The sequence below is a fragment of the Pseudorasbora parva genome, chromosome 23, assembly GCF_024679245.1.
Source record: "Pseudorasbora parva isolate DD20220531a chromosome 23, ASM2467924v1, whole genome shotgun sequence".
In the NCBI taxonomy this organism is placed as follows: Eukaryota; Metazoa; Chordata; class Actinopteri; order Cypriniformes; family Gobionidae; genus Pseudorasbora; species Pseudorasbora parva.
The window spans coordinates 7385130-7412462 of record NC_090194.1 but is presented as its reverse complement, the minus strand read 5'-3'; the positions used below and the strand labels follow the sequence as shown (position 1 = coordinate 7412462).

General features: G+C 37.8%; 1 protein-coding gene across 2 annotated transcripts in view; it reads right to left on the bottom strand.

Annotated features, from left to right (window-relative positions):
• trpc4a (transient receptor potential cation channel, subfamily C, member 4a) overlaps positions 1-9415 on the bottom strand; it is a 33552-nt gene extending 24137 nt beyond the window's left edge. Inside the window, exons 1-2 of one of the 2 annotated variants that reach the window (XM_067433592.1) lie at positions 9008-9415; positions 2703-3106 (exon numbers count right to left, since the gene is read on the bottom strand). In XM_067433592.1, the coding sequence (XP_067289693.1) occupies positions 2703-3080 (378 nt within the window). In that variant the 5' untranslated portion in view covers positions 3081-3106; positions 9008-9415. The remainder of the gene's footprint in view (positions 1-2702; positions 3107-9007) is intronic. The other variant, XM_067433591.1, reaches the window with a different exon arrangement.
• Between the last annotated feature and the right edge of the window lie 17918 nt (positions 9416-27333).

The following is a 27333-nucleotide window of genomic DNA, read 5'->3' as shown; positions in this document are numbered from 1 at the left end:
ACAGCTGGGCCAGCTAACCAATCTGACCCCATTGCATATTTTTGAGGGACTGACTTCATAGAACCAGGAAACTATCTGACCGTTTTTACAAGGAGACAGAGCAGTTTACAATAAAGGTAAAATGAATGAAAAATAATGCAATTTTTTAAAAACGAAGCATGAACACATGTTACAGTGCACCACACAAACACAATCAAGTATTCGAAAGAATGTGGTTTACCACCCCTTTAATATCACTCCGTACTTAAATATATAATTATACTGTAACAAGGACACTGTAAAATTAAGTGTTACCTATAACATATGTAACAAGGATACTGTAAAATAAAGTGTTACCTTTTATTTTACAGTGACATAGTTACATATATTACATGTAGTTCTATAGTAATAATTATAAATTATGCATAATTACATGCAACTAATCCCCTAATCCTAACCACATGTAGTGGCTTAATATTGCTCAGTACTTAAATGTGTAACAAAGCAACCTTAAAATAAAGTGCAACCTAATTTTTGTCTTGTATTCAGGAATAAATCGAAACATTCTGAAAACAAGATTCATCTTCTTGAAAAGCAAAATGACAGAACTACTCGACGGCCAAAGAAAATAACTTAATTCACATTGAAAACAAGTTTATTTTTCTAATCCTGATGGAAAAATACATTTGTCTTGCTTTAAGAATAAAACAAAAATGGTTAATTACTCAAAAAACAAGACTTAACAGATTTTTCTCAAATGTAAGTTTATAACAGAAATCGATTTTTTTTGCTGTTTTTTGCTGACTTCTCTTCAAGAAGCCATGTTATCAGTGTGACCTCGGATATGCTTCAATGTGTCTGTCTCTATAAATTGAAGTCCGTGCAGGGCAAGTCAATTCAGTCAGTAACTATCTTGGCCATAGCACACCTGGGCAACAATTTTGTATCCAAGCATGATATACTGAAACAAACAGCTGAACACCTGTGTTTGTAATAATGAGCCTTTGTAATATGTGTATTAAATGTTACGGATGGGCGCCGCTGGGGTTTCTGGGCCCAGCCGGTGGTTTCAGAGCCATCGGGGGGTGGGGCTGTGGGGTGTGTGTATGACGGGTAGGGCTGAGTTTGGAGTGGTGAATTTCTCTGTTTTGGGGAGTGTGTGAAATGAATGAGGGAGCGGGCCACTGATCAAATAGCTCAGCCGCCATATTGGATGTTATATTTAATTCTCTAGTGTACTGGATCCTCACCCTTAAGATGTCTGTGATGTGATTTGCTTTGAATGAAACATACATTTTAAATGTACATACTAACATTCAGATGTTTTGGGTCAGTAAGAAGTCTCTAATGGTCACCAATTACAATAGGCTGCATTTATTTAATTAAAACCTGTAATTAGGAAATCATATTATTACAATGTAAAATAAAATGTAATTTATTGCTGTGATGGCAAAGCTGTACTTTCAGCATCATTACTCCAGTCTTCAGAGTCACATGACCCTTCAGAAATCATTCTAATATGCTGATTTACTGCTCAAGAAACATTTCTGATTACTATCAATGTTGAAAACAGTTGTGTTGCTTAATATTTGGGTGAAAACCATGAAGCATTTGATTTAAAATTAATAGAAAGTTCAGAAGAACAGCACTTATTTGAAATAGAAATCTTTTGTAACATTATAAATGTCTTTACTGTCATCCATTTCAAAATGCGTCCTTGGTGAATAAATGTATTAATTTCTTTCAAAAATTAAAAATCATACTGACCCCAAACTTTTGCATGGCAGTGTAGCTGTCCCTGTAATAACTATTGAATACCATTTTTTAAATCCTATCTTTTTATAATTCTGTTTACTATGTATTACATAATTAGGCACATAGTTAAATATACAGGGTTGAACTGAGGGGAAATTTGTGAATTTAGACACTATTGTGCATTGTGTATGACAGTCCATGACATGTTGTATTGCAAAAATTGGAAATCCAAGCTCTTTGGACCAAAACACATTTTCAAAAATACATTTTAATTGGGTTGCAAACCTCCTGCAAATGTGATCTGGATCAGATTAATTAAAATTGAATGTGTTCTGTTTTGCGGTTTAGACTACAAGACAAAATGCATTCGAGTGGGATACACCAAAAAATTGTTTTTGCTGCCTGTCTGAACAAAGCCTTTGAGTTGCTCAATGCATGATTAAATTCTCTGCTGTCCCACAAAAAACCTAACCAGCTAATATGACAAATTCACCTTATTTCTCGCTGACATCAATTTGCTACAGCGTGTGGCGATAAAGCCTTTTACACTTTATCTGTAACAAGGGTCAAAGCGCTTCAAACAAAGTGTAAAATTACTTAATCTTCAGATGTAATACATTGAGAAGGATAATGCAAGCCATCTTTATGCAAAAGCTGTACTAATACTATTCAACAGAATACTACTTTCAAAACTTTTAATTTAAACAGCCATGTCTACAGGGAGAAAACATTTCTTTCAAAGAGGATTAGTGCATCGTCGGGTTTCAGGTATCTCTGGAAAACTATTTGAAACGTCTGAAACAGTTTGGACATAATCTTACAGCCGCTTCACAAAAGAAAGGATTACCAAGGCAACTGGGAATTCCTGCATGTGTTAGGAGGACTCAAGAGATGCTACAGTAGGAGAGACATCAAATCATTTCGGTTTGAAAACTCTGAAGTGAATTTGTCAGAGATTGCCATCTTACCTGCATGCCCCTGCTGGGCTTTTTATGGTTCAGAAGCAACTCCACAGCCCCCACCACCTCCTTCCGTATGGCGTGTAAGAGCGCATCTCCCACATACACGCCAAAGCTGAGCAGCAACTCCACGATTTCCAGGTTCTCATTCTCAATGGCAATTAACAGAGCCGTCCGTCCCAGAGGGTCGATGCAGTTGATGTTGATTTTGAAGTAGATCTCGGCTTCTATCAGCGATTGTTTGACGCTGGAATAGTCGCCTTTCTCCACAGCGCACAGGTAGGCCTTCTCCAGCGGTGACAGCTCCGACTCGGCACGAACTATCCGCAACGGGATCCGGTCCCTGTACGAGAAGTTGTCCGTTCTGCGAAAGTAGAGCTGTGACATTGCTGCTATGCCTTCATGTGAGACGACTAGGCATGGAGAGAGATGAAAACAAAGAACCAGTACAGACAATGAGGAGATGCTGGTAAATGAGAGTAGCATTACAGAGGAAATGGCTTTAATCTTTGTGAACCGCCATCTCCACACCCAACATCCCATGAGGACACTCAGCCCTCATTTGCTTGGTTTTCTATTGACTCTGAGGTTATGGGGAGGTTATTAGATTTAGACGTTTTGTTGAAGGCCACAGTGAAAGCTTCAGATACAAGGTCTTAATGGAGTTAAGAGATCACATGCTATAAATTATGCCATAAATGAATACCATGGACCTGTATGATTAATGTTAATCAATAAAACGACTTCCTGGGAATTCAACCTGTTGACATATCCAAGCGGTTTATCAGGCATCTTGTATTCAAATGTTGGGATCAGTTTTGCTTTCCCCCAACGCACAAATTATATCTGAAAAAAACGCCCTTTTGTAAACTGTAATTTGGATCAGATTAGATAACAATAGAGTGTGGTTAACACAAGCGCAATATATTTTCACGTTTTAGCATGAAATACATCAGTAATAAGACCCCCTTGTGATTTTTTTAAAGCTTCAATTGTCTTGAAAATGCCGTCTAAACGTATAGTTAGTATGTTTTAACAGCCTCACTGTGTTTATAATTATGCTCTTGCAAACTATTCTAACTATTCAGAAAGACAGTGTTTTTTTAATGAAGATATCATGGTGAACAAAGCATTGTGGGTAACACTTTATAATAAGTATAGAGTACCAAAGCACTTAAAATACACCATATTTCCAAAAGTAAAGTATCCAATCCAATTCCAATCACTTCCATAGCCTAAAATTAAGCACCTAGGCATGCAGAAGATTCTACAAACATTTGTGAAAGAATGGGTCGCTCTCAGGAGCTCAGTGTATTCAAGCATGGTACCGTGATAGGTTGCCACCTGAGCAATAAGTCCATTCATTAAATGTACTTACTACTAAATATAGCAACTGTCAACTGTTAGTGGTATTATAACAAAGTGGAAGCAATTGGGAACAACAGCAACTCAGCCATGAAGTGAAAGGCCATGTAAAATCACAGAGTGGGGTCAGCACATGCTGAGGTGCACAGAGCACGGAAGTTGCCAGCTTTCTGTAGAGTCAATAGCTACAGACCTCCAAACTTTGTGTGGCCTTCAGATTAGCTCAAGAACAGTGCGTCGAGAGCTTTGTGGAATGGGTTTTCAGGGCAGAGCAGCATCCAAGCCTTGAAGTCTGAAGCCACTACTGATTTAGTGGTGTAAAGCTCGCCACCACTGGACTCTAGAGCAGTGGAGACATGTTCTCTGTAGTGATGAATCATGCTACTCTGTCTGGCAATCTGATAGAGATTATGGGTTTGGCGTTTGCTAGAAGAACGGTAATTGCCTTACTGCATTGTGCCAAGTATAAAGTTTGGTGGATGGAGGATTATGGTGTGGGGTTGTTTTTCGGGGTTGGAATAGGCCCCCTAGTTCCAGTGAAAGGAACTCTTATTGCTTCAGCATACCAAGACATTTTAGACAATTTCATGTTGCCAACTTTGTTGGAACAGTTTGAGGATGGCCTCTTCCTGTTTCAACATGACTGCACACCAGCGCACAAAGCAAGGTACATAAAGAAATGGATCAGTCAATCAGCATTTATTTGTTGAGCACATTTAAAAACAACACAAGTCGGCCAAGTGCTTTACGTGTCTAAAAATTATTTGATAAGCACATAAAATAACAAACACTCAAAATACAACACTGATCATATTCCCAAAACCTAGGGGCAATCATATAACACTGTGTGTTTTCAGCATAGATTTAAAACATTCTAATGAGTCACAGGTATTCCCTGCATCTAATATGCAGGGGAAGACTCATTTCACAGATCTGGGGCTGCCACAGAGAAGGCACAATCTCTTTTGGTTTTTACATATTTGGTAATATGTAAGAGCAAACTCTGGGATGATCTTAGGGTTCTAGCAGAACAATGATGGTGTAACAGACATGATATATACTCTGGAGCAAGACCATGCAAACCTTTAAACACCATAATCAAAACTTTATATTGGACTCTAAAATCAACAGGAAGCCAGGGAAAAGAGGCCAGCACAGAAGAAATGCTAGACCATTTCCCTGTGCCTGTCAACAGTCTGGCTGCTGCATTTTGCACCAGCTGCAACCTTAAGAGCAAATTTCAACCCTAAAAATAACGAGTTACAATAGTCCAACCTGGGTGAGAATAAAAGCATGAATGACAGTTTTCATGTCATTAAAAGACTTTAAAAGAATTCTCTTCAAAAATTACACCAAGATTCCTTGGAAAGGAGCCCAGATTAACAGAAATATGTTTGGTTAACTTTGTGGGACCAAAAATTACAACTTCAGATTTTGACTCATTGAGCAAGTTTGGTGTGGAGGAACTTGACTAGCCTACAGAGTCCTGACCTCAACACGATAGAATACCTTTGGAATGAATTAGATGGAGCCCGGCCTTCTCATCCAACTTCAGTGCCTGACCTTACAAATGCACTTTTAGAAGAATGATCAAAAATTCCCATAAACTTACTCCTAAACCTTGTGGAAATCCTTCCCAGAAGAGTTGGTGCTGTTATAGCTGCAAAGGGTGGGCCAAATCCATATCAAACCCTACGGATTAAGAATGGGATGTCATTTAAATTCGTGTGCATGTAAAGGCAGGCCTCCCAAAACTTTTGGCAATATAGTGTACTTATAAACTGTAGCAAGTAATGCATTACTGTTCAATTTACAATAAAACATCAAATTTACAGTAAAATTTAAATTTACAATAAAGTCATTTTTTTAAATTAGTAACTCAAGTTACTTTGTTTTCCCATGTATTGACTGACAGCTCTCCTGTCCCCATGTTGAGAGTAATCGGGAGTAAATGCAGAGGTGTTGTGTGGTTGAACATGATGGTTATTGAAGTTCCAGACATGTAAGCATGCATTTACTCTTATCACTTGTACAAAAACAGATTCAGTATTTCCTAAAATAATAATACAAAAAAAAAAGTTAAACGCAATAAATACATAAATAAATAAATAGTGAGTTATTCATTCATCGTCACTGTAATTAACAATGTGTTATTGTTGAATTAGCTCATATGTAAAGAGTTAGTTATCGACTTATTACCCATAAATAGTTCATTTTATAAAGTATTGCCAAGAATCAAACTGTTGTTGGTCACAGAGGTCATTAATGCAAATAATCCAACATTTTTGTCAAGGGAACCATGATGATGCTTCCGGGAGCTTCCGGGGTAGGCCTATAAGATACAGCGATCAGGCTTAACATTATGACCACTGACAGGTGAAGTGAATAACACTGATTATCTCTTCCTCACGGCACCTGCTAGTGGGTGGGATATTTTAAGCAGCAAGTGAATATTTTGTCCTCAAAGTTAATTTGTTAGAAGCAGGAAAAATGGGAAAGCATAAGGATTTGAGCAAGTTTGATGGCTGGCCCATGTGGTCCGGTCGAACAGACGAGCTACTGTAGCTCAAACTGCTCAAGAAGTTAATGCTGGTTCTGATAGAAAGGTGTCAGAATACACAGTACATCACAGTTTGTTGCGTATGGAGCTACATAGCCGCAGACCAGTCAGGGTGCCCATGCTGACCCCTGTCCACCGCCAAAAGTGCCAACTGTGGGCATGTGAGCATCAGAACTGCACCATGGAGCGACGGAAGAAGGTGGCCTGGTCTGATGAATAACATTTTTTTTACATCAGGTGGATCGCCAGGTGCATGTGCGTCGCTTACCTGGGGAACACGTGGCACCAGGATGCACCATGGGAAGAAAGCAAGCCGGCAGAGGCAGTATTAAATCTTGGGTCCTGCCCTCCATGTGGATGTTACTTTGACACATACTGCCTAGCTAAGCATTGTTGCAGACCATGTACACCCTTTCATAGAAACAGTATTCCCTGGTGGCTGTGGCCTCTGTCAGCAGGATAATGTGCCCTGCCACAAAGCAAAAATGGTTCAGGAATGGTTTGAGGAGCACAACTACGAGTTTGAGGTGTTGACTTGGCCTCTAAATTCCCCAGATCTCAATCCAACCTAGCATCTGTGGGATGTTCTGAACAAACAAGTCCGATACATGGAGGCCCCACTTCGCGACTTACAGGACTTAAAGGATCTGCTGCTAACATATTGGTGCCAGATACCACAGCACAATTCCAGGGGTCTAGTGGAGTCCATTTCTCAACGGTCAGGGCTGTTTTGGCAGCAAAAGGGGTCTAACACAATATTAGGTCATAATAAAATACCTGATCTGTGTGTCATCGCTGCAGACAACATAGGTCAAATTTGTAGGTGCTGACCTCTCGATATGAGCTGGATATTTGTCATAATAGTTTTATGGCAACAGGGGACAGATAATGCTGATGTTTTAGGGGCACGTGCTTTCTCTTGTGTGCTTTACATGGACATGCTGTAAACAACAACAACAACAAAGCAGACATCCACCGACCGTTACTATTTAATGACCTGGTGTTTTAATGGTCCAGATATACAGTACATTAAGTTAAACGAATACTTATACTTGTGACTGTCTCCCAGAGTTGCCTAAGATAATTATTAACACATAAGTTGTAGATAAATAGTCAAATCAAAAATTATTCAGATACCATTTTTTACAAGTGGGTGCAGAACACTACGGTATATGTAAGTGAGGATAGTCAAATCAATTTACAGTTGCACTATGAAGCCTAAACCTGTTATTGATTTTAAAAAAATAACCATGATGTTTTATTTAAGACAAACTTGAAATCTTACATTTTGAGTAGTCTGATGTGTTTGAATCTTGCGTCGTTCCCTTTATAAAAATGTTTATATTCTGGTGGAGGTGGAGTTTTATGTAAGAAGTAATGTGGAGAATGGTTTCACAGACACGTCTTAGATTAAGCCAAGATTAGACATTAGTTCAATTATTAAATTTAAGTAGCTTTTATTAATCTTGAGAACATAAAATCATATTTTAAGATCTGTCAGAGCAAGTTGCTTTCATTTTAAACAGCTCAAGCATGCATTTTAGTCTGGGACTAGCTTAAACCGTGTCTGTTTTGTATTTAATAACTGACCCAGAGGTCACTCATAATTCCCCTTATGCCCATGTGCTATTGTTCTAGATTTTCACTTTTTCAGAAGAAAAAGATGTGCAATTTTTAGTCCACGTGAACCAAATAAGTATGTTTACCTCTATTTTAATTATGATATATTATTGTGGTCAATGTACATTGTGTCGATGTTATGTTTATGAGAGCATTGTGAGAATGTGCGCAGAAGTGGTTGATGAACACAGACAGATCAGTGCGCACTGCGCTCTTTAGTGCCACTCATGACTGCTGTGTCTCAAAATAGTAAGCTGCAGGTCTCAGCAGCATTTCTACCCATAGATGTTGTTATGGGGTTTTTTTTGTTTTTGTTTTTTGCCGCATTTCGAGTTAGCAAAATGTCCCACAAATACACGCGCACCTAATGTCCGAATATGATGGACGCGCGCGCATATGATGACCAAACCCGGTGTATATAGGCGGCTCGTATTATTTTGAAAACTGGCTACACTTCAGGCGGTGCTGCAGTTTATGTTAAGCAACAAATTACTTGAGATTTAATGCGTAATTTATTTTTAAACACCACAATAATTCATTAACTGTTTGTAGCGCGTTTATAAAATAGAACTCGTTGACACTTTACACCTATAATGCGAATGGGTCGTGTTATTCTAAACGTGTTATTTTTCAGTTGCACAAAATGAGATGTAAGCTAATAACTGCCATTCACTTTCATTGTATGGATAAAACACCCCTTTTGTGTTTAAAGAAAGAACAGAATTTGCATTTTTGAGTGAACTATCCTTTTATGAAAACGGAATCTCACCTCACCTGTTGGTTTTTGGCTGTTGCTCTGACTCGTGACTGATTCTTCTAACTAACATACAACAGGTGCCCAGCGCGAAGAAAACCCGTCACACTCCAGCCGCCTCCACTGAGAAAAAGCGCGAAAATGCGCAACGACAGAAACAGAAAGCGGTAAAATAATATCCATTTGTGCGTGCAGCGAGGCTCAATGATCCTCTCATTTCGCATTCAAGATGGAGCTAATCTGCAGAGTTTCCCAAAGCGAAACATGTCTCAAGAAAGTGCACGTGTGAGATCTTTGATCATTTGTGTATCTTGTCTCTTTCCCATATAGGTTTCATCGCACTTTGCTGTGACGCGCTCTCATCTTTCGGTAAGAGTTATTATTTTGCGGATTGAAGAGACTTGGAACGCAAAGGCTACCAGATGTCCTGTCTGCATTCTCTCTCTCTCTCTCTCTCTCTCTCTCTCTCTCTCTCTCTCTCTCTCTCTCTCTCTCTCTCTCTCTCTCTCTCCTGAAGTGCAAGTACACCACTCGACATCTATAGTCACAGTCTTTAAAGGTGCACTGCCATTGAGTAATTATAAAATTGATTATCATGTGTGTGTGTGTGTGCCCTTGTTTATATTACATTGTAAAAAATATAAAAATGTCCCCATAAGGATAGTAAAACCTGAGATGGCTTGTCCCCACTTTTCAAAAGGCTTATAAATCCTACAGGATGAGTTTTTTTTTTTTTTTTTTTGAGAAAGTAAAAATGCTGAATGTTTCCTGTGATGGGTAGGTTTAGGGACAGGGGCAGTGTAAGGAGATAGAATGTACAGTTTGTACGGTATAAAAAACATTACATCTATGGAGAGTCCCCACAAATGAGTGTGTGTGTGTGTGTGTGTGTGTGTGTGTGTGTGTGTGTGTGTGTGTGTGTGTGTGTGTGTGTGTGTGTGTGTGTGTGTGTGTGTGTGTGTGTGAGAGAGAGAGAGAGAGAGAGTGTTTATAACCGGGTGGGGACTTCAACCTAAATGCAAGCTGACTTCGTTGGGGACCTAAATTGAGTCCCTCCTGATGGGGAAAGATGCTTATTATGCAGAATTAGTTTTTAAAAAAAATTTTTTTTTACAAGAGTTTTGAATTTTTAAAAAAAATATTGATTGAGGTTTTACATTGAGATCATGTTGCATTATTAATCTTTTTAATGTTTTTTTTTTGTTGCTGCGTTTATGACATTTCTGTTGAGCTTATAAATGCAATGGCCAATCAGAGGCATTCAGACTTAGTAACCACAGAACACGCTGAAATTTTGTTCTCTCTTGCGAATTCTCTTGTCAAAAACAACACAAAGAACAGATACAAAGTAAAATATTCTTGTGAAAAGAAAAGAAAAAGAAAAGTGCTTCTTGAGATTATATACAGGGCCTTCTAAAAAAAATAGCATATTATGATAAAGTTCATTATTTTCCATAATGTAATGATACAAATTAAACTTTCATATATTTTAGATTCATTGCACACCAACTGAAATCTTTCAGGTCTTTTATTGTTTTAATACTGATGATTTTGGCATACAGCTCATGAAAACCCAAAATCTCAAAAAAATTGCATATTTCATCCGACCAATAAAAGAAAAGTATTTTTAATACAAAAAAGTCAACCTTCAAATAAATATGTTCAGTTATGCACTCAATACTTGGTCGGGAATCCTTTTGCAGAAATGACTGCTTCAATGCGGCGTGGCATGGAGGCGATCAGCCTGTGGCACTGCTGAGGTGTTATGGAGGCCCAGGATGCTTCGATAGCGGCCTTAAGCTCATCCAGAGTGTTGGGTCTTCCGTCTCTTAACTTTCTCTTCACAATATCCCACAGATTCTCTATGGGCTTCAGGAGAGTTGGCAGGCCAATTGAGTACAGTAATACCATGGTCAGTAAACCATTTACCAGTGGTTTTGGCACTGTGAGCAGGTGACAGGTCGTGCTGAAAAACCAAATCTTCATCTCCATAAAGCTTTTCAGCAGATGGAAGCATGAAGTGCTCCACAATCTCCTGATAGCTAGCTGCATTGACCCTGCCCTTGATAAAACACAGTGGACCAACACCAGCAGCTGACATGGCACCCCAGACCATCACTGACTGCGGGTACCTGACACTGGACTTCAGGCATTTTGGCATTTCCTTCTCCCCAGTCTTCCTCCAGACTCTGGCACCTTGATTTCCAAATGACATGCAAAATGTGCTTTGATCTGAAAAAAGTACTTTGGACCACTGAGCCACAGTCCAGTGCTGCTTCTCTGTAGCCCAAAGTGTCTTGACCTGGGGAATGCGGCACCTGTAGCCCATTTCCTGCACACGCCTGTGCACGGTGGCTCTGGATGTTTCTACTCCAGACTCAGTCCACTGCTTCCGCAGGTCCCCCAAGGTCTGGAATTGGTCCTTCTCCACAATCTTCCTCAGGGTCCGGTCACCTCTTCTCGTTGTGCAGCGTTTTTTGCCACACTTTTTCCTTCCCACAGACTTCCCACTGAGGTGCCTTGATACAGCACTCTGGGAACAGCCTATTCGTTCAGAAATTTCTTTCTGTGTCTTACCCTCTCGCTTGAGGGTGTCAATGATGGCCTTCTGGACAGGGTCGGGTCGGCAGTCTTACCCATGATTGCGGGTTTGAGTAATGAACCAGGCTGGGAGTTTTTAAAAGCCTCAGGAATCTTTTGCAGTTGTTTAGAGTTAATTAGTTGATTCAGATGATTAGGTTAATAGCTCGTTTAGAGAAGCTTTTCATGATATGCACATTTTTTAGATAGGAATTTTGGGTTTTCATGAGCTGTATGCCAAAAACATCAGTATTAAAACAATAAAAGACCGGAAATATTTCAGTTGGAGCGCAATGAATCTAAAATATATGAAAGTTTATTTTTATCGTTATATTGTGGAAAATAATGAACTTTATCACAATATGCTAATTTTTTGAGAAGGACCTGTATAATAGGATTTATTATTATTATTTTATTTTATTTTATTTTTCGCTAGAGTGCATAACTTACACTAGACTGAAGACATGGACCATTTATTGGTTAGTTTTTTTTAAGGCAAGTTTGAGAAATATAATTTTACATTGAAATGCTTAAGAGTAAAGGTCCTCTCACATGATGATAATGATAAAGATATAGTTCTAAAAATCATTTTCAATATTAAAGAATATTAGAGTTTACACCTCAGCTATAGCGATAACAGCACAGAGAACCAATAATCACTTTCAGAAAGATCTTTTCCAGTTGAAGAAGAACGATATAAACATTGACAGCCAATTAGAATCCATCCTGCTAACGAGCTCAAGCATTTAAAGTGACAGACAGACACGCTTAGAATAAACAGAACAGTACGTCTGCTGGTGTGGACGCTAATATAGTTATCTCTATAGTTATCATTCTCTGTATGAACAGACTTTAAGTCAAGAGACTGTCCTTCTGTATATCATTTGTTTTGGCTCAACAGCAACCAGACATTCTGAAATCTATCATCAGTGATTTATCATAATGCCAAGTTGTCTGTTAGAACAGATGAATGTTTTGGACAGCAAAGTCTGTAAACCGGTAAGCATTTGTGCCATTTATTCAGATGTACACTTTACCATCAAAATTGTACAAATGAAATGTGTCCAGACACTGAGATGATTTTTGTCTCTCCTGAGCCATATACTGCTCTTGATCAAACCTGTGAAACTGAGTCACTGATCTGGTTTTGAAGCATTATGTGTGAAGAAGCCAACTTTAAAACATCACATCCTTCCTCCAATTTGTCAGATTAGCAGGTTCAGACATCACAGAGCAAGACAAATCAAACTGTAGCAGCAGCCAGAGACATTTCTCTGAGAATTTAATGTCTTCTTGGGGATCTGAAGGACATACAAATCAAAGATGTGGAGCCATAAAGAAAAAATTCACATAATTCCTCAATATCTATTGCAAAATGTTCACCACCTGTTATGTTCAAATTGCAGGTCAATAAAGTCTTCATCTAAAACTGAAAATTAGTTACTGTTTATCCTGTTTCATTTTTCTTTTAAATCTTTCTGATAAATAATTTAACTCTTTCCAATGCTTAAAAAAGAGAAGTTTACCAGCCACCGATAGCATTTTTGGTAATTTTGACAAAAAATTAATGGCCCCCAGAATATTTTGCTGCATGAATGTCCGAACAAGCAATACATTAAAAGCTTCATGCATTCTTTTTTTTAATCAACACTTGAATATGGGTGTTTCATAAAAAAGCAACATTTTGAGGTTTAAGCATTTTGAACATTTTAAGTCCATGAACACTTCCAAAGCTCATCCTAATCACGTCCTGGGTCAACATTTCACTCTGTGAAATGAAGTCGTTTCATTTATATGCTGTTTATTGTTGATAATAATACATTTTTTACATTTATATGCGTTGAAAAATGTATGGAAATATACCTAACTTCCTCTTCACAATACCCCATAGATTTTCTATTGGGGTTAAGGTTAAGAACAGGGATAGCATGGACCTTAAACCAGGTACTGGTTGCTTTGGCACTGTGTGCAGAGGCCAAGTCCGGTTTACATTTACATTTCATCAGTTAGCAGATGCTTTTATCCAAAGCGACTTACAAAAAGGAGAGAGCAATCGAAGAAACGAAACAAATAAGGGCAACAACCTGCAAGTGCTGTAAGAAGTCTCAGTTAATCAAGCACAGTACTGTTGGAAAATGAAATCTGCATCTCAATAAATTTGGTTAACAGCAGGAAGCATGAAGTTCTCTAAAACTTCCTGGTATACGGCTGCGTTGACCTTGCATCTCAGAAAACACAGTGGACCAACACCAGGTGACATGGCACCCCAAACCATCACTGTGGAAACTTTACCCTGGACCTCAAGCAACGTGGATTGTGTGCCTCTCCTCTCTTCCTCCAGACTCTGGGAACCTGATTTCCAAAGGAAATGCTAAATTTATTTTCACCAGAGAACATAACTTTCCAGAAAGAGCATAGCAGAGAACATAGCAGTCCAGTCCTTTTTGTCTTTAGCCCAGACGAGATGCTTCTGACGCTGTCTGTTGTTCAAGAGTAGCTTTACACAAGGAATGCGACAGCTGAAACCCATGTCTTGCATACGTCTGTGCGTAATGGTTCTTGAAGCGCTGGCTCCAGCTGCAGTCCACTTTTGTGAATCTCCCCCACATTTTGAATGGGTTTTGCTTCACAATCCAGGGTGCGGTTATCCCTATTGCTTGTACACTTTTTTCATCACATCTTTTCCTTCCCTTCACCTCTGTTAATGTGCTTGACACAGAACATTGTGAACAGCCAGCCTCTTTTGCAGTAATCTTTTGTGTCTTGCCCTCTTTGTGCAAGGTGTCAATAGTCGTCTTTTGGACAGCTGTCAAGTCAGCAGTCTTCCCCTTGATTGGGTAGTCTTCAGAACTAGACTGAGAGACCATTTAAAGGCCTTTGCAGGTGTTTTGAGTTAATTAGCTGATTAGAAGGTGGCACTAGATGTCTTCAATACTGAACCATTTCACAATATTCTAATTTTCTCAGATACTGAATTTGGGATTTTCCTTAGTTGTCAGTTATAGTCATCAAAATTAAAAGAAATAATTATTTGAAATATATCAGTCTGTGTGTAATCAATGAATATAATATACAAGTTTCACTTTTTGAACGGAATTAGTAAAATAAATCAACTTTTTGATGATATTCTAATTTTATGACCAGCATCTGTAGAAAGGGGGAATTTCCTCAACCACCTCCGAGACCGAGTGAAGAACCCAATCAGGAGGAGAAAACAGGTGTAAACGGCTGACAGTTGGCACATGACATCAACCAGCAACATTTAGAGACTTTGTGCAGGCTTTAGCTACTTTCCTTTGAAAATTGAGTGCGCCTCTTGAGGCTGGGAGGGGGAGGGGGGTGTTTGCTTGCACAGCTCTTTACTAGCTGGCCTCCATTACAGGGACATGTATTACAAGGGTACATGTGAGTGAAAACAGCAGCAAACAAATCATAAATCATTCATCAACTTCATAAATCAACTAAAAACATGTACAAGTATTTATCCAAGAAAGCACCAGCCAATGAACCAAAGCCAAAGAACAAACCTGTGCTTTCTCAATTCAGTTATTTCCCTTCCAGTGCTTCTGGAGACTCACTTGACTCTCTGTCAATATTTCCTCTGGCTATAATTGTTTAGAATAACGCAGGGTGAATAAATCATGTAATGTCTGTGCCGTGCCAGATACCTTGCATTGGAAAACAAGCATTGAAGTATAAGGTAGTGTGAGGTAGGATGATGAGGAAACAAACTTTTTAGATTTTTGATGTTCCTATATGAGCCACTTTGTGTGTATACCTACCTCCAGGCAACAGAACTATCTTGGTATTCACATATTAGTATCTCAATTTTAATACTCATGAGCTTATGAGATGTAAAAATGAGAAAAACAAAAGGTGAATCAAAATGACAATAGTGACCAAATCTAATACCATCTTCTTGGTTCCATTCTTTCCAAATAAATACCAAGATATTTAGTGTATTCTGATCTTAAGTTCTTGATTTGTATCATTAAAGCGCAGAGCAGGTAATGACACACCAAATTATTACATAATAAAATAATCTTGCAGAATGTCAGTATTGATTTGCTGAGCCAGACACAATAAATGAAATGTCTCCTGTTCTTCATTAGTGCAGGTATGAGAGTTTGTGTATAGAGTACATGTGGAGAGATGGGCACAAAGGAAAAAGACTTTATCAGGCATCTGTATTCATGGCAGCTATTTTAAACAGTGTTACTGTTTGCCACAAAAAAAAACCCTGGATAATTAAAATTGATTGGATTTTACTCTTAAAGAGCCCATGGCCAGACACTGCTTCACACACATTCTCACTCCCAACTCGTCACATATTGACGCTCGGTCAGGACCCCTCAGAGTCCATTTTTAACACACAGGGTACCTTAAGCGCAACGTTTCGATGTTTTCAGTTGTTTGCCCAATGTGCCAGATCTAGACGCATTTAATTCTTTGCATTTTTAAAAGTATACATAATTTTCTAAATATTTAGAGTCTACTTTTATAGTTTGGAGCAACTAACCCCTAAACTACTTCTCAATAATATAAAACAAATAATGTTAACAGGCAAATAAAACAATATTGCAGTACATATTGGAAATGAACATACCTCATGCATATCACTGTAATAATTCATGCACATCCAGACATTCCTCTCTGTCTGGCCACATCATTTCATCACAATGAGACACAGGAGACATTTTCAGAAGAAAAAAAAACGATTTTAAAAAATGTGTAAAATTAACTTGACAGATTTTGACTGTAACATGTGATGTCGTCGTCTCCTGTGTTTTTCCCTTGTACTTCCTGGTTTTCTGTTTTGTCACATGTTCCTGTGTTCTGAGTTTCCCCGCCACTGTTCAGTCCCCTCGTTAGCTTTAGTTATGTCAGCTGTGTCTAGTCATCTGTTTCACCTGTTCCCCTCGTTTTTCTAGTCATCAGTGTGTGTATTTAGTTCCCTCGTGTTCAGTCCTTCCTTGTCTGGTCTCCGTTATGCCTACGTTGTTGCTGTTCATGTTTTGATGTATTCTATTTTTCTGGTGAAGTCTAGTATATCTTTAATAAAGAGTCTTTGAGTTTGGAAGTCTTGGTATCTCCTTCCTTGGGATAACAACCCGTAACATTGACAACTAGTTCAACATTTTTGTATGTAATGACTCAAGTAATGAAATGAGGACAAATAGTTTTATATTGAATGACTATTCAGCATTCACAAATATAGTTAATTTGGACTGACATGACATAAGCAAATGGTAATGTTATAAAACAGCAGAGAGTTGTATGAATGCAATTGATGCATGTCCAAAAGCATTTGCAATTTGTTGGAAGGAATGAGAAACTGCTACTATGATGTGCACAAATGATTACATGTTGTGGAGGTTGAACTAGCTGTTGTACAAATTTTAATAGTGATATAAGAACTGCACCAAAGCGAAGGAGAAAAACTGTAATGTTTTAACTGATTAATGATTATCCCACCGCTCCATGAACACACACACACACACACACACACACACACACACACACACCTCATTCAAAATATACACCCGACTCTTTAGCATGACACAATCGTCACGAGACACCCAAGAGCCAAAAACATTTAACAATCAAAGCTGACGTAAAAATTCAGCAAAACAGCAGTTAAAGCATGTTGTCATAACTTATTGATCACGTTATATATTACAGTGTACTAGCATTTGTGTAGAGACAAGAGATAAAGCCTCCTCTAATGTAGAGGAAAAACTGGGGACCTAGAAACGGGCCATGGCAAAATACAGTTGTGAGCTTGCAATCGAAATTGAATGTTAAGAGATACAAGCATGTCAAATAATGTTAAGAAAAAGTCTATCAGTTTGCCCTTGCAGGCTGCACGCAAACACACAAATGCAGAACATCCAATGCATGAACAATTGCTTTTAGTGAATCAAAAACACAACCAGCGTAATTAACTTCACACACAAACGACTAATGAGCTGGTTCTTCAGTTACAGTAAAAAACATATTTCACCACCAAATGACTCATTTGTTCAGCCATTACATCACAATCTGACGTCATGTATTATGGAACATTTTGAGAACATTTTGTTTCTAAATCATTTCAGTGTCTTTTTAAGATATGATCAAAAAAAGTTCTGTCCCTTTTACAAGAATAAAATGAACACTTAAAACAAAGATCAGCTGGTGGATAGATAGATAGATAGATAGATAGATAGATAGATAGATAGATAGATAGATAGATAGATAGATAGATAGATAGATAGATAGATAGATAGATAGATAGATAGATAGATAGATAGATAGATAGATAGATAGATAGATAGATAGATAGATAGATAGATAGATAGATAGATAGATAGATAGATGCAGGCTTTTATCATTAGCATATGGTTAATAGATGCAACATGTCTCTGTATGGCAGCAGAATCTGTTTCTCGCTGTAGCATGATTTTTTTTTGGCTCTTTTCAGTCTGAATGGATCGTAAGCCAGGCTTTTCTCCGAGCTGACTTCACACTGCCGAGCTTGATCTGTCACACAGGAGCCACAACAGTGGAAAAACTCTCTTGGAGATCTGAACTGTCATCGCTCGGGGCGCCGGCTTGCTTGTTTTGAATGAAAAAATGTGAGATAGTTTGAAGGGGAACTGTCACTTCAACAACGGGGACTTAAATCCCAAATGTCCAGTACAAATGAAAAATGAAGAAAAAAGGTGGATGGGGGAGGGGGGGAAACACTTCCTGTTACCTAGGCTACGGGTCTCTGGAGATGGTGTGATGAGTGCTCGTCACATTGCAGCCCTGTGAATAAATATGTCATTAGCACTTGGATTTCAGTTGCTTCCCATCGATGACCTCAAATATTGCACAGATTATGCACACGTCTATAAACTGGTCAGAGTTCAGCTTTCCCATCAGCAATGGTTATCATTCTAAATGAACACACATTGTGACCTAGGAAGTCGAATGAAGCAGCACAACTCGGAGAAACATTTTGATACGCTGTCAATCACAGATCGGCTTGTTGTGTTTGTTTGTAGCAGGACAAATGAAGAAACTGAGAGGGCAACCGAGAGCGGAAAGCTTCCCGCTGGATTCTTTAGAAGGCTGTTGGCAGCACTGGAGCGGGATAAAATAAAATCACCACAGGAGCGACTTGATAGTCTTTGATGGCTTTAGGAAGCCTTACTGAGAAGGATTATATTCAGGGGTTTAGGGCTGTTAACGAAAAGGATTTGCGAATTACACGCTATCCAAATGGAGCGACTTTTCAATTAGGTTGAAAGATAGAGATTGCAAAGGATGGTTTACCTGCCTATAAAAAGTTGAAAGACTTTGAAATCTTTCTGTGTTGTATGTGTGTGTGTGTGTGGGGGGGGGGGCTCAAATGGGTATAATGACATAGGTAATACAAGGAGAGGGTGAAATATGAGGACATTGGCCATGTCCCCACTTTTCAAAATGCTTATAAATCATACAGGATGAGTTTTTTTTAGAAAGTAAAAATGCTGAATGTTTCCTGTGATGGGTAGGTTTAGGGGTAGTGGCAGTGTAAGGGGAAAGAAAATACAGTTTGTACAGTATAAAAACCATTACGCCTATGGAATGTCCCCATATGTCACAAAAACAAACGTGTGTGTGTGTGTTCTCACTCTCTCTTCATATCCCAAGCAAAAACAAACACAAGTTCGGAGCTTAAAAAGTGTAGAAAAAATTTCCTCTCAAAGTCTCCTTTCCACCTGACTCAAGAGACTTGTGTTTGAAATCCACACTTTGAGTTCAAACATATTAAATTCAAGAGCTGTCCACTTTTCTTTTTTGCTGCATAAACTAACTTCAGAGACCCAAGCAATGATATTGTCAATATATTTCCATTTCTCCTTCTTCCTTGTCAGTGTTTTTCAAAAAAAAAAATCCAAAATGATGTACAAAATAAGTCCGTAAAGGGACGTGGTGAAGAAAAAAAGAAATGAGAAACTTTGCGTTCTTTCTTTCACTTAATTATTTTCTCACACTTAATTATTTTTGTTGATCAGGTGGCTGAGAAAATAATTTTTAATAGGCTTATTGTATGATTTATGGACCACCTCCATCTAACTGACATATTTTGCTTATAAGATAATTAAAGGGTTAGTTCACCCAATTTTTTTTTTTTTTTTTAATTAGCCCATGATTTACTCACCCTCAAGCCATCCTAGGTGTATATGACTTTCTACTTTCAGACGAATACAATCGTTATTTAAAAATGTCCTGACTCTTCCAGGCTTTTATAATGGCAATGACTGTTGCTCGTTTCTAAGTCCATAAAAGTACTTCCATCCATCGGGATATTACTCAACGGCTCTGAGGGGTAAATAAAGGCCTTCTGGAGCGAATCAATGCCTTTGTGTAAGAAAAATATCCATGTTTAAAACGTTAAAAAGAGCCTCCGGCGAATCGCCTTCCGTATTCAACTTAGAGAAAAAGTGTGGTACTAGTTTAAAACGCTTACGCTACGTCTGTCGAAATTGCGCATAAGCATTTTGAACTGCGAGATGCGAGGGCGCTACATTTCTTCCATAAGTTGAATACAAACCAACCCTTTAACTGGAACAGAAGCATGTGTGTAACTAAACACAGTCAATTACAGAACAGATCCAAACTAATACACAATAAAACTAAACATATCTGTGGCAGTTAATGTGTTTACTTTATGTTTAATTAAAAAAAGCAGCCGTGGAAAGAATTGTAACCATTCAAACAGCTGCTACAATTTTGCTACTTCTCTGCAGTGCTAAGCGGAGAACCAGGTGACTGACTTAGATACCTTTCTACATAATATCAAACTACAGCTGAACTACGCTCCAATTTCAGATAAAGTTCATCAGATGCCTCAGGACAAAAACATAAATGCTATTAGTGTCACTCACTCATTTTACACGTATGAGCACCCGCCCTCAGCAGGCGTCTCTGAGGGGATTTTACTTAATTAAAGACCGATCCATCACAGACAAAATCTGGAGAGTGGCTTCAAATTCATTTCTAATGACATTCAGAACGGCTAACTGGAAATGTAAAATATAAATCGATAGCTTGCATTAAAAAAAGAAGGTTATTCCTGAAATTAGCAGAGCCATGTTGGTTTGTTGTTTCCGTCAGAGGAAGCTGCGCCAAATAGCTAGTGAAAGATCACACAAACATGTATGTGAACAGCACAGAAAGGGTTTTCAAACACTACTATTTGCTAGCATTTTAATGGATAACAAAAAAAATAATCCTATTCCCGGAATGAATCCTTTGATCCTCTTAAATGGATGGCAAATTCAGGTGCGATGGCAAGATAAGGCTTTGTCTTGGGGTTATATGAGCTATCTGTATTCTGGAGGTGGTTTTATTTCCAATGTTTGGATTCTCGTGAAGTGAGTGGGTGGAGACAGAACATGAAACATATTTCCCAACTGTCTGGAGCTCAATATGAGACACGAGTGAGCAGCTAGTAAAATTTACTCCATGCACAGCCAGGGATGTGACCAGCTGATTTTTCACTCCAAACACACAAAAGCTTGACAGTATTTTAAAATTCATAATTTAAAGTCACCGCAGCTTATTGAGGGAGAAACAGAAAATAGTGGATTTACTGATGTATGTTTTAACAAATAAGGGGTGAATTTGCTGGTGACAGATAAGAGAGGAGAATCATAGGCTTCATAATGGTTCATCTATTTCTAGGATTCAATTCACATGATTGACAAGCGGAAAAGTCGGGTTAAGTCAACAAAACAGTTGGATTTGTTCCATTTCAAGGGTCCAGATAATTACTCCTGAGCAGATAGCATTTGAATCTGGGGACTAGTACCTTTCTTGCCAAAAACATTTTAAGGCCGTTTTTATTTCCTTGTGTTATTTCAATCTACATAGAAACAGGGTATTGACTTTTTAGCGATCAAGGTTGTCTCTCAGTTCTTAGTAAGTGAAAAATATAAGAAAAGGCCTGTTATTACAGTTTTTTTCAACTGCTTACACACATTTTCCAGAGGTTTCCTCTTTTTTTCAAAACTTAACACACAAATTCAAGAATTCCACACACAAGATGCAAAATGCCTCACATCCCTTTCAAAATGAAACAACACAGTCAAAATATCACAAACATATTTCAAAAGCAAACATTTGTCTTACGTTGTAAACACCTTTACCATAATGTTATATTTTTGATTATGTCATATACACACTGTCATTCAAAACCTAAAGCTCTTCTTTTAAAAGCTCACATGTACATGAATGAATGTAATTGGGAGAGAGCTGTTGAATATATAAAGTAAAAACAAAAGCAAAATTGAAACCAAACTTTTTATTTATGTTTTTATTTGTTTTGCTCTTTGTGGTTGTAAATGTAGTATTAGTGTACACAGTTTGAAAAAAAAAAAAAACACATCAAAAATATGTAGTGTTGTAGCATGTAGTGTAAAACCAAACATAATGTGTGTGCTTGCATGTGGAGATGGTTGGGTGTATCTAGGCTCCATCTCTCCTCCGGGCTGGGTCCGGCCACAATACTTCATCCACGTCACATGCTATATTCCCTCTTACCAGACACCGTTGAAAGAACCTTCTTGTATGGCGTATCCAACCTTGGATGGAGGCAGCATCAGTGTCTCCACAACTCCTCTTACTCTGTCTGCATTGTTTGCATCCATTGTCCAAAAGAAATTACTTCACCTTTGGCCTATTTATAGGCCACTACTTAAGTTATGATTGGTTGTTGTTAAGTAAAGCAACAAGTGTTTGCACATGTGAGGAGTTAGTGTGAGGCACTGATGAATTAGTGTGGCATTTTGATTAGTTGTGTTTAAAAAAGGAAATCAAGAAACGTCATGTCAGATTTTTGTGTGTTGCCTAGAAAATTGTGTGTTGTGTTTTGCAAAAAGTGTTTAATGAAATTGAAAACTGAGTAAAAGGCCAAAAATTAGTGTATGGTTTTGCAGATTTAGTGTGTGGTTCTGGTGTTTGAGTGTCAGGTTTTAAAAATTGTGTGACAAGTAACAATTTTGTGTGTAAGCAGTTGAAAAAAACTGTAACAGAACACAATCTACAAGAGCTGAGGAGACCATTAACAATTTGAACAGACAGAAGCACTCTGGTTATCGATCGTTGTTGATTTGTTATTAAGGAAGTTCCCCACTGAGGATGTTGCCATCATTTATATGCTAAACCTGTATTTCTTTATTTAGAACACAAAAGTAGATTTTTATGCAGGACTTTTCATAAACAGCAGTTCGCCAACAGATAAAAACACCATAAAAATATATGAACTATATTCCAAATATTAATCAATCAATCAATCAATCAACTTTATTTATATAGCGCTTTTACAATCACGATTGTGTCAAAGCAGCTTCACAGTGTCAAACAGGATAATATTGCGACAAAATTAGATTTGGCTGTACAGTCGCACCGGAGAAAACAGTGATGTTATCAGCTTATTTTAATTTATCATATAGCGACAATGTTGGCAGATCAGTATTATAGTTTATAGAATTAAATTAGACCTAATTCATACATTTTATTTGTATAATAAGTTGAATAACTTTAATCATATTTTTAGTGTCCCCAACTGAGCAAGCCAAGCCAAAGGCGACATTACTGTAAATGATATTACTGAAGCCGTGTGACGTATATACTGCAATTTACATCTTTATTGATTGGGGTTATGAATCGACACATGCACATTTCTTATTCACTTGGTTAGATGTGTGTTTATACACTCACCAAAAAGATTATTAGGAACACCTGTTCAATTTCTCATTAATGCAATTATCTAATCAACCAATCACATGGCAGCTTTAATGCATTTAGGGGTGTGGTCCTGGTCAAGACAATCTCCTGAACTCCAAACTGAAAGTCAGAAGGGGAAAGAAAGGTGATTTAAGCAATTTTAAGCGTGGCATGGTTGTTGGTGCCAGACGGGCCGGTCTGAGTTTTTCACAGTCTGTCAGTTACTGGGATTTTCACGCACAACCATTTCTAGGGTTTACAAAGAAAAGGGAAAAACATCCATTGACTTGGATGTTTAAGTTATTTGAACTTAGATTATGATTATTTCAACTGACTTAAAAACATGAGTTGCATCTTGTATAATTTGTATAACTAAAAAAAAGTTTAACATTTCTTAACTTATTCTGTTACTGTGTTGCATTTATGCACGTTTGGCGAGAAATATTTTGAATGTATTTATGATTTAAATTATTCACTTTGGTGATATAAAAAGCTACACAACTTCAGAAGACTAGGATTATAGCACATGTCTTTTATGATTTTTTTTCTTCTTCTTCTGATTTTATGGTGTTTTTTGTCAGACCTTGGTCACTGAGAACTGTCATTAGATGGCAAGACCTGTGTAATGATGTCTAGTTTTGTGTTTCAAAGAAGAAACAGCAGGAAATTGGTTTGGAATGACATGAGGGTGAGTAAATAGCACACACACACACAAACACACACACACACACACACACACACACACACACACACACACACACACACACACACACATATATATATAAAATCAATACTCCACTAGAAATGTTATGTTCTCAGAATGTCCACGCTGGTGTCAAAGATGTCACCTAACGTTCCCAGAATGTTTTGGAGTTCTTTTTTGAAAGACCTTCACAGAACATCAGGACGTTCTTGAAACATTTATTTGGAAATTAGATGTTCCCAGAAACATTCTCAGGACATCAACGCTGGTGTCAAAGACGGTCATGATGTGGAGTTCTTTAAAAGGATAGGGGACATCATTTGATGGACCTTAATGAAACATTCAGGACGTTCTCAGAACGTTTAGTGGACCATATTTTATTTGGAAATAATATGTTCCCAGAACGGTCCCGAAAAAGGTCCTTCAAACGTTATGGGAATGTGGAGACCAATGCACTGAACATCATTTGCTCTAGCGCAGTCCCAAATTAAACTTCCCCATCTGGCCAATAGGAAACCATATGTTATAACGCTATATTAATGTCCCATGTGTCCTCTTTGTAATGTTGCCGTGTGAACATAGAATAACAAAAAATGGAACTTCCTCCTAAAGTCATATCAGGAATGTTATTATATGACCAACCAAGGACCCTGTGGGAATGTTCTGTTAACATCTGAAATGCCCTTTTCGTAATGTTGCTATGTGACCATTAAATAACCAAAATGGAAAGTTCCCCTCAGGTCGTAAGGAACCTTGAACTGCAGCACTTTCATAACCGAAAGAGAGCATTTTAGGAACATCCCTGATGTTTTAAAAAGGTTCAGGATTTTCATCACCTTTTAGGGAAGCATTGGTCATTAATATAAAATGAACCCATTAAAACCTCTTACTCAGAATGAAGAGTGGCCCAGAGTATAAATGTATTGTGCAATTATCTGGTTACAAGTGAAAGAAGAAGGTAGACCATCTCTGACTCCTTTAGGGTGAAGAGAATCATAATCGAGTAACGCTGGGGAAGTGGCTCCAATGAAAGCCAACAATTCGCTCCTGTCAAACAGCCTAACAATGAAGTGCGTGTTGTGCTGGTAAGTGAGGAAAGAAAACCCTAATGGAGCCCAGAGGGCTGGTGAGTGTTTTTCTGAGAGTGAGGTAATGACTGTAGCCTCTGCTGCCGCCCCATCTGCCAGCTCAGGCTGAAAACCACTCAACTGAAGGAGAACCTGCCAGGCTATTGGGCTGCAGACAGCGGGACAGGCAAAGGTTATCAAATGCTTTGTGCTTTAGATGTGTGTGTGTGTGTGTGTGTGTGTGTGTGTGTGTGTGTGTGTGTGTGTGTGTGTGTGTGTGTGTGTGTGTGTGTGTGTGTGTGTGTGTGTGTGTGTGTGTGTGTGTGTGTGTGTGTGTGTGTGTGTGTGTGTGTGTGTGTGTGTGTGTGTGTGTGTGTGTGTGTGTGTGTGTGAAATAAAGGGGAAGCACAAAGAACAACAAATTACTGATAAGTGTAAATGAACATTCATAAGCTTCATGAGTTATATAAGTAGCTACAGGAAATTGAAATGTGTTAACGATCTTCAAAAATTGCATTATTATAGGTTTTCTTTGTTTTTTTTTTAATGCAATCTAATGCTTTGAAAAACTAGTGTGATGCTCACTAAGAAATTAATTAGCTACTGGGTCTTTAAAAGGTCATCATAACTCATCAAAACATGCATATGGTTCATTTAGTCTAATGAATCTCACTAAAACTGGTGCTAAAAATGTACATTTAAATCTAAGAACATGCCGTGTCTCTGTACGGATCAAAGATCTTCTCAAAGGCTACTCAACCAGAATAGGGACATGAATGCCACAGAATGAGATTTCACCTAAAGGGATGGTCTGAAAATAGCAGGTGATTTCACTGTTCCTTCTGTCTCGACAAGTTTTTAGATTGCACTGGAGTCATGTAAACCTGTAACACGTCACAATAAGGCTCCATTAGTTCGTTAAAGGAATAGTACACCCAAAAAATGAAAATGTGATGTTTACCTGCTTACCCCCAGGGCATCCAAAATGTAGGTGTGTTTTTTTCCTCAGTAGAACACAAATGAAGATTTTTAACTCCAACCGTTGCTCGTATAATGCATGTCAATGGGGTGTTTTCTATAAAAACACATGAAAGCTGTGGACTAATATAATCTGTGCATGAATGACTGTATTTTTATTAACTAACATAAGAAAGATTAATAAATACTGTAACATATGTATTGCTCATTGTTAGTTTATGTTAGTTAATACAGTAACTAATGTTAATAAATGAAACCTTATTGTAAAGTGTTATCTCCAGTCAAAAAAGTCCTAATGTGTGATTGACTAAGGACGGAGTGGAGAGAGATGTTTTCGAAAGGTACAGCAATTAAGATAAGACATCACTGAGAGACTTAATCAACCAAGCCAAGAGCTTTTCAATAAAAATATGTGTGCCATTTATAGACTAAAAGCTGCTGGATAAAAAAAAAAAAAAAAAAAAAAAAAAAAAAACATTCAAGACATTATCACAGCTCTTATTAGAAATACAAATAGGCCAAATCAAAGATACATTTCATTTCAAAGCCGCAATAACAATAATTAAAATAGTAATTTTTCACTTTTGACTTTTGAAAAATATGTACATTTGCAGCTTGGGTGGGTACTGTAACATATCGATAATGGCAAACAGACAAAGAAGATCAATGGTATTCCAACACAAGGTTTTATAATAATTATCCAGGTGATACATACAGACACACATTTGACATACGAGACTGGACAATGAACATAACAGAAGCTGGAACTTTAGTAGTGCAGGTGATAATTAAACAGCTGAACCGAAAACATAATGAAGTGTGACCATGGAGATGGAAGACAGGCAAGAACTCAAAGGAATACATGATGATTAACAAACTAAAAGTCCATGAAAACGAAACTAAGAAATGAATATAACTGAACCTAAACATGACCGGTACAATGAGATATTGACTGTGCAATATTGTTTTAATACACTGGATCATTGATTACTATTAAGTATCTCGTACTCTTGAAAAATCGTGATTCATTCTGGAATGAATTCGTGTTTTCAACAAATCAGCTGAATGAATGATTCAATGACTCAGTCAGTACCGTAATGAAATCAATAATCAAAAATCAACAAAACAGTATTGCCAAATAAGATTAAAAAAAAGATGTAAAATAAAGATAAATAAAATTAGGAGTGCAGAGTAAACGAACTAGATGCCCGTTTAAAATTAAATTACATTTGAATTGCTCTCTCTTTGAGTCTTACAGTAGTCAGTGTACA